Raw genomic sequence first — 11,786 nt, forward strand, 5'->3', positions numbered from 1 at the left:
CAGGGAAGGAGGAACGGGATGAGGAGATGTACTTATAAATGTAGCAACAACATGCAACTGTAGTCTATGTGTGTATGTTGGTAGATTTGGAATTAGGTTTACATATGTCAAGGGGGCGCGGAAATTGCGGTTGCGAATCCGTTGTTGCTGTTGCTGTTGTTGCAACTGGTGCTAGCCTTTATCAAAAGTCTCTTCAGCTGACGTACCCTGAGATAATGAGCACAATCTGCTCGCAACATTACCAATGCAGAGCCAACCGATTCTGAGGTGGAGACTAAGGTTGAGACAGAGTCTGTGTTTGAGTTTGAGGAGCACCAGCAGCATGCCGGCTGGCAATTCAAGTGGAAGTGGAACTGCCAGCAGCAGTAGTGAGTGCCCTCGTTCTACGCTCTGTTTTGCAATACAGGACATCTGATATTATATTGCTAATTCGATACTTTTATTTTGAGAAATGCGTCAGCTAACCAACTGCAGGACTCAGCTCTGTCTTTTGTTTTCTTTCGTTTCTTGCTCGCTTTTTGCATAATTTTTCATAACTCCGATTCGAAGGTTTTCTTGAATATTATAATTTTTTGTTGAAAAAAAAAAATAAAATAAAAAAATGATAATAATAATAATAATACATTTTGTGTGAATGCAATACGATCCGTTATTCATAAGCATTATCTTTTGTGTGTTCTGGGGCACAGAGTTCTCTGGTGTCTGCGGGCTCTGTGCTCTTAACCGAAAGATTTTTACTGCTGGCCGCACTCTGTGCAAGACCATGGTCTTTATTTATTACCGTTATGTGACCAGACCAGACCAGACCACACATTATGTTAATTCACATTTTTTCGTGTGCGCTCTCATTGAGCCCGATTCTGTGATTTACACATGACGCCTGGACACAGGTGACAACAGCTGCAGCTGCGTGCAGAGCATCAACGGTGACAGATGCCAGATACAGTTGCTGGGCGTGGGAGATTCGGTTGGAGCTTCCCATTGCCCCCCCTTCCCCCTCCCCTCTCCAGCCATGCCAAGTGCTGGGGATGCGCCCCGATAAGCTCATACATCTTTCAGTCTATGCTGCTCTGAGCTGAGCAAACCGCATCTTGTGCACGTTTCTTCTTTCTGTGTGTGAGTCCTCGCCCATTTCCCAAGATGTTTCTTTATATGTATGTGTGTGTGTGTGTGTGTGTGCGTGTGTGTGTGTGTGTGTGTGTGTGTGTGCGTGTGTGTGTAGATGCCGTGTTTAATTTCACAGCAGCACCACCATCACAATATCCATATCCGCTCTCATTCCAGTTAGCCTTAGCTGCTCCTTGGAGCCAAGCGAAAATAAAAGAAATGTTAAATTTCTTATAGGAAGTATGAATTACGGTTTCATTTTTTGCTAGTGATTTTACTCCTGCTCCTGCTCCTGCTCCTGCTCCTGCTCCTGCTGCTGCTCCTGCTCCTGTTTCTATTGCTTGCAATGGTTGTGGCCTCTGCTTTGTGCCTTAAACAATGTATGTATACAGAGTATATGTTTATATACTTAGTTGTACATGGTACGAAGTCTTATAAGAATGAAAAACCCTGCTGGTATATACAGGGTGAGCATTGCTGGACAGATTTCATCACATATCATATCAGTGTTTCAATTGAAATTATTTAAATGTTATCGATAAATATATTTAACGAATCGTCTTTAAATTTATTTTCTAAACTTCGTATACAGTTGCTAACTAATTAGAAGCACTTATTCTAATTTAGCCATCTGACCAGTTGAGAGATATCATTTAAGGTGCAAAGATTATAGATTATTATAAGCAAAACTGAATGCGCCTGTATAAAAGTTGGCACTTGCCACGCATACATAACTCTCAAACACCCACAGACATTGTGTGTGTGTATGTGTGTGTGTGGCAGCTAGTAAGTTTTTGTTTGAGTAAAATAAACGCCATATTGTAGACATTGTTAAGGTTTTTGAAAATTTTATAATTAATTTTCTGGTTAACATGTTTTTCATATGTGTAAATATGCGCAAAATCCATACAATAAACGACCTTCCATCCCACTCGAGTTCGCTTGTCATAGTTGTTATTGTAGCTTTTGCTTTTGCTGCTTCGCAAAGTTCCGAAAGCGTGTTTACAAAGCAAAGCCTTTTGTACAAGTATCAGATTCCTGTGCTGATTAAAGAAGAACTCCAAGCAGGCAGGCAGGCAGGCAGGCAGGGGTTTGCTGCGAGTGTGTTTTTGTGCAAAGAATCCTCATTCCAAGCATTCAGTCCTTTCCAGCAAGCCCACATCAGCTAGGAATATTTGTTAAAAATTTAAACATTATAAATGATTGTCTGTTCATATCCTGAATTTAAACTGTTCCTAGATATGTATGTTCATATATACACTCACAAAAAAAAATCCACATAAAATAAGAATCGTCATAGAAATTATAACTTTTTTCTTGGTATTTCTTAGCTTCTTAAAATTAGAAGACTGTGTTGTTATATATTTGTGGTTAGCAATATTTTCTATTATTAAGAAAATCATTTATAAAATCACTTTGAAAAGAAATTCTAAAAATAAAATTGGAGTTTAGCTGCTGTCTACTTTGGAGTTGACATACCTCAGTGGAAATTCAATCTACTCACGAACGGAAAACTGAAGGACTTCAAAATTAAGTTATATGAATTTCATAAACTATGTAAAATGATTGTGAATTCTTAAAATACTAATATATAATAATAAATATAAGTAAGAAAATTACATGGAAATTCGACATGTTTTTTTTATGGTTACAAAAGATTTATCAGAAATTAGGGAAATCCAACAATCAATAAATTTAAAAAAATTAATTCTGAATAAAAGTATGTAGATTTCCTACAAAACGGGACAATTCATTTTTCTGAGTGTATGTGTAAGCCTTGTGGCGCCACGACTGAACCATTAGGGCATTAAAGTCTCTGCCAGAGAAACACACGGTTTCTGTGTTTGGGATTGGGACACGCATCTTGTAGTTTTCAACGTCATTTACTTTTCAACTCAATTGAATTGGAAATTCAAACTCTTTTGAAACTGAGAGTGACATGACCATGCCGATAGGTAGCAAAGCTGCCAAGTCATGCTGCCACAGAGACTGCATCAAATGGCAAAGTCGCCGTAGATGTTTCGGCTTTTATTTTTCTCATTTTGTTGCATGCTTCGATTTCTTCGCACAATAGTCTTGGCTTGGCTTGGCTTGGCTTCTTCTACTTCATATTCACTCGGTGTTCATTTGGTTGTCGTTATGTATCCTTTTTTTGTTATTGATTCAGTTTTTGGGGTTTGTTTTTTATTTGGTTTTGTGGCAGTCATGGCAAGTGATCCATCTTAATTCATAAAACATTCGTCATCAGTTTTGGAAATGCTATCGCCGCCAGTCCGATTTTTATGGTCGACTTTTTATTTTGTTTGTGCATTTTAATTTGTCAGCGCTGTGGATGTGTGGAAACGTGTTGCATAGAATTGGGCGCGTAGGCAGCTGCCTACGTTCGAGCTGATCGATGACGACACTATTTGCCAGGATACACAGTCCATGATGGATGGTTCAGCTTGTGTCCTTCTGGTATAGTAACGGGGGTTTCTCTTTGCCAATCTTTTTAATTTCATTTGAAAGTATGCCCCAGAAGAGTTTTCTTTTTGTGCTGCAGGGATATACATAACGAAATATCCTTAACCCTATGGGAGATATCGAATAATGGTTACACAACTTGCTAGAGTATTTAATGTTCTATTAAATTTAAGCAATTCAAATTCAACTGATTTTTTGAAAGGCGCCTCAAATCTGTTCTTTCATCGGTTAGCAACCCGATTCTTTATCTAGCTGCTCACATGCCACACTCAAATAGAGTTTGAAACTGGTTTTCTCTTCTGTTTTCTGTTTTTTTTGGCTTCCCCCATGGAATTAATATGCAACCCTTTTATAATGATAAAAAAGTGGGATGTCAAACGCGGTTTTGTGATACGTCATCGTGATTTGGCAAATTTGACAGCCGATAACACACTGAGGGTAGTGCAAGAGATGAAGGGGGGTAGAAGAGAGTGGAGAGTGTTGGATTGAGTTAGGGAGATTTAGCCCTTTGGTTGATTTACGCATAAATTGTCTTACATTTGTGCAATCTTTGTTTGACTCAATTCATTCATTCATTCAATGGATTGCTTTCTAACAGTAGCTGAGATTACAGCGATGATTTGCAGGAATATCAGCAACAATAGCATCAACAACACAAACAACAACAGAAACAACAACAACAGCAATTACAACACTTTGACATAAACACAATCTCAGATTGGAGGTTGCGTGCCAAGCGAAGATTTCTCATGTAGTCGCAAATCGAACTGCCAAATTGTTGTTGATATGATGTGCGTGTGTAACTGTTGTACAAATTGAATGCAAAGCACCAGGTTATATTCCTCTCACCCCCCTCGTCTGTCCCCTGTCCACTGTCCCCTGTCCACTGTCTGCTCAGCAGAGCAAAATAACAAAAATTGAATTATCAGTGCTGGGTGCATCAGGCTTAATTCGTTTTGGCGCTGTACGCGTGCGCACGCAACTTTTCCAGATTACACTCAACTCCTCACCAGCTCCCCTCCCTCAAGCCTTGAAGACCCCACGCGGGGGCTCGAACACAAGCAACTGACATAATCGTGAAATATTGGCACGCATTAGTTTCCATCTAACTTGTCAGTTTGCTGCTTATTAAAAAAAAAATTGTTTAAAAATGTTGAGTAGACAGTTGATAGAGAGAGAGAGAGATAGAAAGTAAGAGAGAGTAAGGTATTACTGTGCCTGATTCTACATTGCAACATTTCCAACATTCTTGAATGTCCATTGCCTGTCTATTTTTGTAGTTAAGCAACAACATTCTGTATATTTATCAAGTTTGTTGCAAATGTTCGCAATGAATATTTAGTGAATTTTTTGGCTCTGATTTATCGAATCTCTTATTGATGTTATTATGTATGGCTGATATTTCCAGAATAACTTTATTTAATATTTATTTTATTAAATGCATACTATAAAATACACACACAGTTTTTAAAAAGTTTTAATAAATTCGAATTTAAAATTAAAGCGACGACTTAAATTTGTAAAAATTAAAAGGGAAATATTAGATTAGATTAGATGGAATCGAAATATGTTTAGAATGTGAATGGAAGAAATGTTGGCTATAACTTATAATAATAACAATACTCTTTTGGGCTTCCAATTGCATATTGCATAGGGGTATTTAAGTTGATTTTGTTACGATTTGAATAGCTCTTGCATATGCAATATTGGCACAGCTTTCCGCGATTTACGAATGTTTACAGCCCAAATGGTAATGCATAGGAGGCAGGGGGCAGGGGGCGGGAGGCAGGGGGCTCGTGCCAGGGGGGCTTTTACGAGTGTTTATTTGTGCGTCTAAACATCTTTAATGGGGAATCATAAGTCCCGGTAATGTTGCCGGATACCCAAAAGCAAACGTCGCACACGCTGGGTGGCAGTCCTCGTTGTAGAACTTTTTGATTTTAATGATATACTGGCAAGTATTTTTTGAATTATTGCATAGCACATAGCACATAGCACAGTGCGTAATAAAATCTCACCCGGACCCGATACTGAGGGCTGTGGATGTGGATGTGGATGTGGATGTATGTAGTTTTATTGTTTTTGTCTCGATTTAATTAAGCCAGAGCAAAGCGTGCCGCCAGCATCGTTGTTGGCCATTTACTTGGTGTTTATTTGTTTGTTTTAGGCGCGTCGTCATCGTCTGCCTTCAAAACTGCAGTCCCCGCCCCCCCTTTCCGTTCGTGCAGTTTCGTTGAGTTGCATGCAGATAGACGCTCTTAATCTCAAACAGTTTAACACATTTACTTCATCTATGCACGAGTATCTTGCTTTGTTTCATTTTTAGTGCGGCAATTAAAAGTTGAAAATGTTTATGTTCATTCTTTGGTGACCACAAGGCTAAAGCAAATGGTTTGTTTTCTTTTCATCCAACAATCAACATTATACACACATTCACTGATCTGCTAAATTAATTAATCGAACACGGACACGAAAACTATAATTTACATCTATTATTCCAATAGTCGCTGACATTCTGCGGAATATTCTGGCAATAATTGCGAGCATTTCTAGTTTTGATTATGACATTTTAAGAAAAGGTTATTTGAATTAAATGCTTTTACTTTTGAGCACTCTACAAGCTCATTATTGATCAGGATAAACTGAAATATTTGTCTTTATTTATTTTTATCTTTTTAAATCTCAAGCAAGTTTATTTTCGCACTTTATTGATTTCCAAACCCTGTCATCTATCGAGGCTAGTTGCCACCAATAAAATTGTATTCGTTAGGCGTAAGTGAATTAATATTTCCACAAGGGTATATATTCTTCGACACCACGAGAATTGCGGTTTTTCCCTTTTTTTTTTGTTTGTATGCAGGCTATTAACTGCCACACACGTTTCTTCATTAATTCCACGTGTTTATTTATTTAAACTAACCTTTTATGGCGCAGTGGCGCTACGGACATTGCATACGCATATGGCAACACACACCCACTCACACACACACACACACACACACACACACATGTGGCAGTCTCAGAAGGGGGTGTGTGGAAGGGGGGGAGGGGCGACTCTGGGTCGTGCATTACACAGTTTGCTGTCCACATCATAGAGGAGCGCTTCGCTGCCGACAGCTAATTGAATTTAATTGGCGCGAAAAATCTGTATAAAAACAAACAAATCTTTTAGTTTTTAACACTCTTCTTATTTTTGTTGTTGTTGTTGTTGTTGTTATTGTAGCATAATTTTATGAGTTGTTTATTTCATTAAGCAACAATAACTTTTGCTTCTGCCAGACCACCTTCTATGGCACAGTTTTACTGCCAATTGTTTATGAATTAAATTACAAGTAAAATAACATGTAAGAATCATTATTTTTGTTGACTAGAAAAAACTCTCCCATTTGGGCTCTCTCGACTAGAAGATACACTGCCCGAACGCAGACTAGAATATACTTCCTATAAGCCCATTTGATGTCTCTAACTTACAGATCAGCTAATTTATGGCAATTTATATTAGCCAAGAATTAAGTAATATATATTATTTAGTTGGATGTTCCTCCTTTAGCCTCTTACTCATATTTAATGGGCAGCGGGTATATAACTAACAAGCAACATTTATAACAAAGGTTGCTCAAAATGAAATATGGCCAGTCAAACACGATCTGGGCGTTAAAAATCGATATGTAAACGATTCGAAGGCTTTGCAAGATTTAGTGTTTGGCGCCACTTGGCGACCAGGGATCGACATCGGGATACTTGGCTTAAATCATTTTGTGTGACAACCCGCTGACAATTGAACGAAAACCGGCATGGACAGGTCAATCCGACGTTTTCAAAACTATTAATTTCACTAACGATGCACAAAACATAAATACATACGTACATACATACATACATATGTTGTGAACATGGCAAAAACCATTAAATGACGTGCTTTTTTTTTAAATTAACAAAGCAATAAAACAACAGAGTCCAAGTCCAGCATAAGGAACAACCTAAGTTAAGACGAGAAGTGCGGAAAAAGATTCAAATTTATTATGTATGTATTTGAATTGGGAATATTTCGTTTTATAAATTTTAATGGATTTCTTTTGTTAATTTAGAAATTATTAATATAAAAAAATTATATCAATTTATTATTATTAAATTTTGAAAATGTTATTGAATGTATTTACTAAGAGTATCTTTAAGCTTGTGGCAGCTTGCGAGGGTTACACAAATATATTTGCCAACCAAATTGGGGCAAGCATAAGACTAAGGTATGCCAAGGTATGCATCTAAAGATGCATTAAGGACTGGATTAACTATCGTTTTCTTAGCTTCTTCGTTTCGTTGCCAATTGCGTACAGGAGACACTAAGATATTATTGGAATCATATAAAAGATTATGCAGCAATCTGCGTAAAAAAATAAAGAACACATACAAAAATCGCCGCAACTTTTAATATCAGTGGTTGTAGTCGAATGTTCGCAAATTGACCAAATCCTGGCTTCGAGCAATCTACTCCATGCAATTCTTATCGCCATCGTGGACATCTTCGACTAACCCAAAACAATGCAACGCGCAATCAGCGACACTTCATCGGCCAAAAAAAAAAAGAACTAAAGAAAAAAAATCAGCAAACAAAAGGACACAAAGCGTAATGAGGTCGAAAATATCTTTATTTAAAGAGGTAGGCAGACCCAGTCGACTGGCTTCCACAGAAAGCAGCAGCAGCAGCAGGAGCAGCATCGAGTTGCATAAGCAACATATTTGTCATTCGCATGGGGCGCAGGCTGGCAATAATCGCAAAGCAAATATCATGCAGGGGTCTTGTTGCGCCACCACCGCCAGTGCGCCTTAATTAGATGAGGCGACAAGCTGCTAGGGACTCCAGTCTCGGGAGTCTCTCGGGAGTCGGGAGTTGGCGTCGAGCTATGAGAGGCAGACACGATCTTTCTTTCGATGTAATATAGCACACAGCTCGGAGCTGAGACTGGTTGGTTGGCGACGCTGACTGCTAAACAATACCATGTTTACAACTTATAGGCAATGAGAACCTTCTTTTCTTTTTTTTGTTTTTGTGGTCTTCTACTAAGGACCAAAGTCTGGAGTTGTAAGAGAGCCCACATATAGGTATGGGAAGAAGTCGACAGACTCAATTGCTACTAATGGCATATTTTGCATTCCAAAAGGGCATTGCGCCAATTGCAAATAATTTTAGAGTGTAGTTTGCTTAATAAGATCACGATTCACAAAGATGAGCTGTACAGATAGCGACTAGACTGGTTGCAGAACCCAGCCAGCTGCTGTTCCTCCTGAATTTTGATACGCAGATGCTACGACTCACCCGACTAACATATCTATTAGCTAAGCAGCAATTTAATTATACCTTAGTCTCGATTGTTCACCATTTGAGAGAGCAACAAATAGTTGATATAAACGACGATTAAGTGTAGTTTCTGGTTCGATAAGATACGGTTGGAGGCATATTCATTATATTTCCAATGCTGTGCAGTGTATATAAAAGTCCTCGAGTCACTGCTGAGTTTCGCAGAAACAATAACTTAATTTAGTTGTCTGAAATCTTGTAGTTGTCGGCAGCCAACAATGCCATCGTCCTCTTGCTAACAGTTCCAGTTGCGGACCCACTCTTGGCACGGGTGGTATGTCAGCTTTACTGCGACTAGACCACGCGAGGAGGCGGGGCAGGAAGGGGGGTGTCTGCTGGGTCTCACCGGCCAGACAAACTACTACGCATATGGAGCTCGATCGAATGTAGCGCCAATTACACAAAAACAAGTAAGAGTGCCACAAAGACTAGCCGATGAGCGACTAGCCGATACCCTGCACGCAAAGATAGATGGGGATTATAGCAGCTTGAAATTGAAAGTCTCTGAGATAGACTTGAACCGACTAAAATGACCAGGGGTATACCCAGCTCTTCGTGATTTATAATTGGATAATCCATTTTATAGAAAAACACTTTTTGTCTATATAAAGTTGAGATGTTGATTGGTTACTCCTGTGTACGCCCTTGAACATGGTCCCATCATGTTGACCAAGAATTCATTTCTTTTCTGCTTATAAAAGATTACTTTGATACACCCTATTTCAAAGCGTACAGGGTATGCAAGAGGCGAAGCAGCCGCATGTGCTGAAATCTGTAAATCTCCAAGGCAAATCAAGCAGAACCAAAAGGAACAACCCAAACCAAAAACAACACAAACAAAAAAGAGAAGCAAGATGACATTTTGGCAAGATGGTCGTAGGGCGATAAAGATTAAGCGAGCGGTTCACCGCTGGGTGCCAACCAGAACCAATGCAACGACAATTTAAGCCAGATTCACAGTCGAATAGTATAGTTCAGGAGCAGTTGTTGCAGTTGTTGCTGCTGTTGCAGTTGTTGCTGCTGTTGCCCATGAGCCAATGAATTAATTTGCGGCGCATTTTAGTTAACAAGTTTGTAATTAATTAGCAAGAGGACAGACATTTGGAGCAGCAATCCTCGATATATATATGTGTGTGTGTGTGTGCACTTAATATATGTCTGTGGATCAGAGTAGTCGATACTTGATGGCTCGCAGCATGGGGAAACGATCACCGGTGCACTGGCCACGGAAGTCATCCTGCGTCAGATCGAACAGGGCGACACCGCCGAGATTCTTGGCACGCACATACTGCGCCTTGCTGGCAGCCGTATCGGGATCATCGTAGCTAACCCACATGCCATACTCGCCGTCCTCATTCGCAGCGCGGTAGGCATAGCTGCCCAGGCGTTTAGTTGAATCGGACACCCGACGTAGCGGAGCGGCGTTTCCTTTGGCATTCACGTTGCTGGGATTGGGCAGCAGTTGACAGATTTCAGCCCAGTTCAAAAGACCATCTGTCTTGGACTGGGAACCGGCTGGCGCTGGTCCGTTGGTTTCTGCCACCACGGGCTGTCCAGTGGTTCCCGAATCTGTGGTCAGTTTCCATGCCCGTCCATAACTGGCAATGCCAATGTTCAGTTTGCTTGCCGGCATGCGCTGCAGCAGCCAGTGCTCCATTTGGAAGTTGACGTTGTAGTGGGGCAGGCGACTCTGATCGGGGACCTCATACAGTGGAGATGAGTAGTCCGCCTCCTCGGGATTGCGAGTGGGCGTCACAAAATCAAAGGTGGCCAGATTGACAAAGTCCACAGATCTACCGATAGCAGGTACATCAAAATACCCTGAGGAACAGACATTATAGAGAGGGTGGTATCCACATTAGCTTAGCCAATAACTTACAGGTGGAGTTCACATTCGGTAGAACGGTGAGACTGAGCAGTAGATCATTTGCCTTCAGAGCAGTGTTCAGATTGCTGACAAGACCGGTCAACTGTTCCTTGTGCGTCTCAGCCTCGGTGTCCACAACGAAATCGCCGGTGAAAAATTTCTTGAAACTTTTCCAGGCCATGCCCACATCTGAGTGCACCTTGCGGGGCTTGTTGCGTGGCAGCTGGAACGCCAGATCCACACCATCGAAGTTAAAGCGACGAACGACATCCCTTGCGGAGTCAATGAAACGCTTCTGGCCCTGCAGGCCAGACTCCAGAAGCTTAATATATTTATCCTCCTGCTCCAGGTCGCGATCACCGCCCACGCTCAATAGGAACTTAACATATGGATATTTCTCCTTGAGCACCGTTATTTGTGCATAATGACGTCGCTCAAAGTCCAGCCGAGGATTTAGGCTATTCAGTTCGAAGGTGTCCGGATTGATGCCCGCATAGCCATAGATCACGTGCGTGCAAAACTGCAGCGCCAGCTCCATATCAGTGAGGGTGAACTGAGCGAGGCCTGTGGGCAGATCAACAAATCAACAATATACCGAGAGACAATGAGAGAGAGAGAGAGACAGCGAGAGAGAGATCATACCTCGCCGCTCAAAGCCCAATGAGTCGTAGTAGCAAACCATATGCGGCTTGGCAGCGCTGCTCAACTGCAGAGCTGAGAGCAGCGCAGTCAACGCCAGACCGAGCCGCAGAGAGAGCATTTTTGTAGACTTGGATGTGGAGAGCAGCTGGGTGGCAATAGAGGGTAGGAAGTGGGTGACACGGGGCGACAAGATCACAATTAAATACGTCCGCACGTAACGAGAGACAAGTCACAACTGATCATCCAAATGGCAACGGAAATCACATCAACACAGAGCTTTGTTTAGCGATGAAACCGAACAATAGGCTATATATATATATATATATATGTATATATTATCAACGAAATTCA

General features: G+C 40.7%; 1 protein-coding gene across 1 annotated transcript; it reads right to left on the minus strand.

The window, feature by feature from the left end:
• Nucleotides 1-9,983: 9,983 nt before the first annotated feature.
• Nucleotides 9,984-11,725, minus strand: LOC6570197 (chitinase-like protein Idgf3). Its single transcript, XM_001996410.2, has 3 exons — nt 11,436-11,725; nt 10,806-11,357; nt 9,984-10,747 (listed from the first exon to the last, which is right to left on the minus strand). Exons 1-3 carry the CDS (start codon nt 11,551-11,553, stop codon nt 10,092-10,094), a joined length of 1,326 nt encoding a protein of 441 aa, XP_001996446.1. The 5' UTR covers nt 11,554-11,725; the 3' UTR covers nt 9,984-10,091.
• Between the last annotated feature and the right edge of the window lie 61 nt (nt 11,726-11,786).

The sequence above is a fragment of the Drosophila grimshawi genome, unplaced genomic scaffold (assembly GCF_018153295.1).
Source record: "Drosophila grimshawi isolate 15287-2541.00 unplaced genomic scaffold, ASM1815329v1 contig_1377, whole genome shotgun sequence".
Classification (NCBI taxonomy): domain Eukaryota; kingdom Metazoa; phylum Arthropoda; class Insecta; order Diptera; family Drosophilidae; genus Drosophila; species Drosophila grimshawi.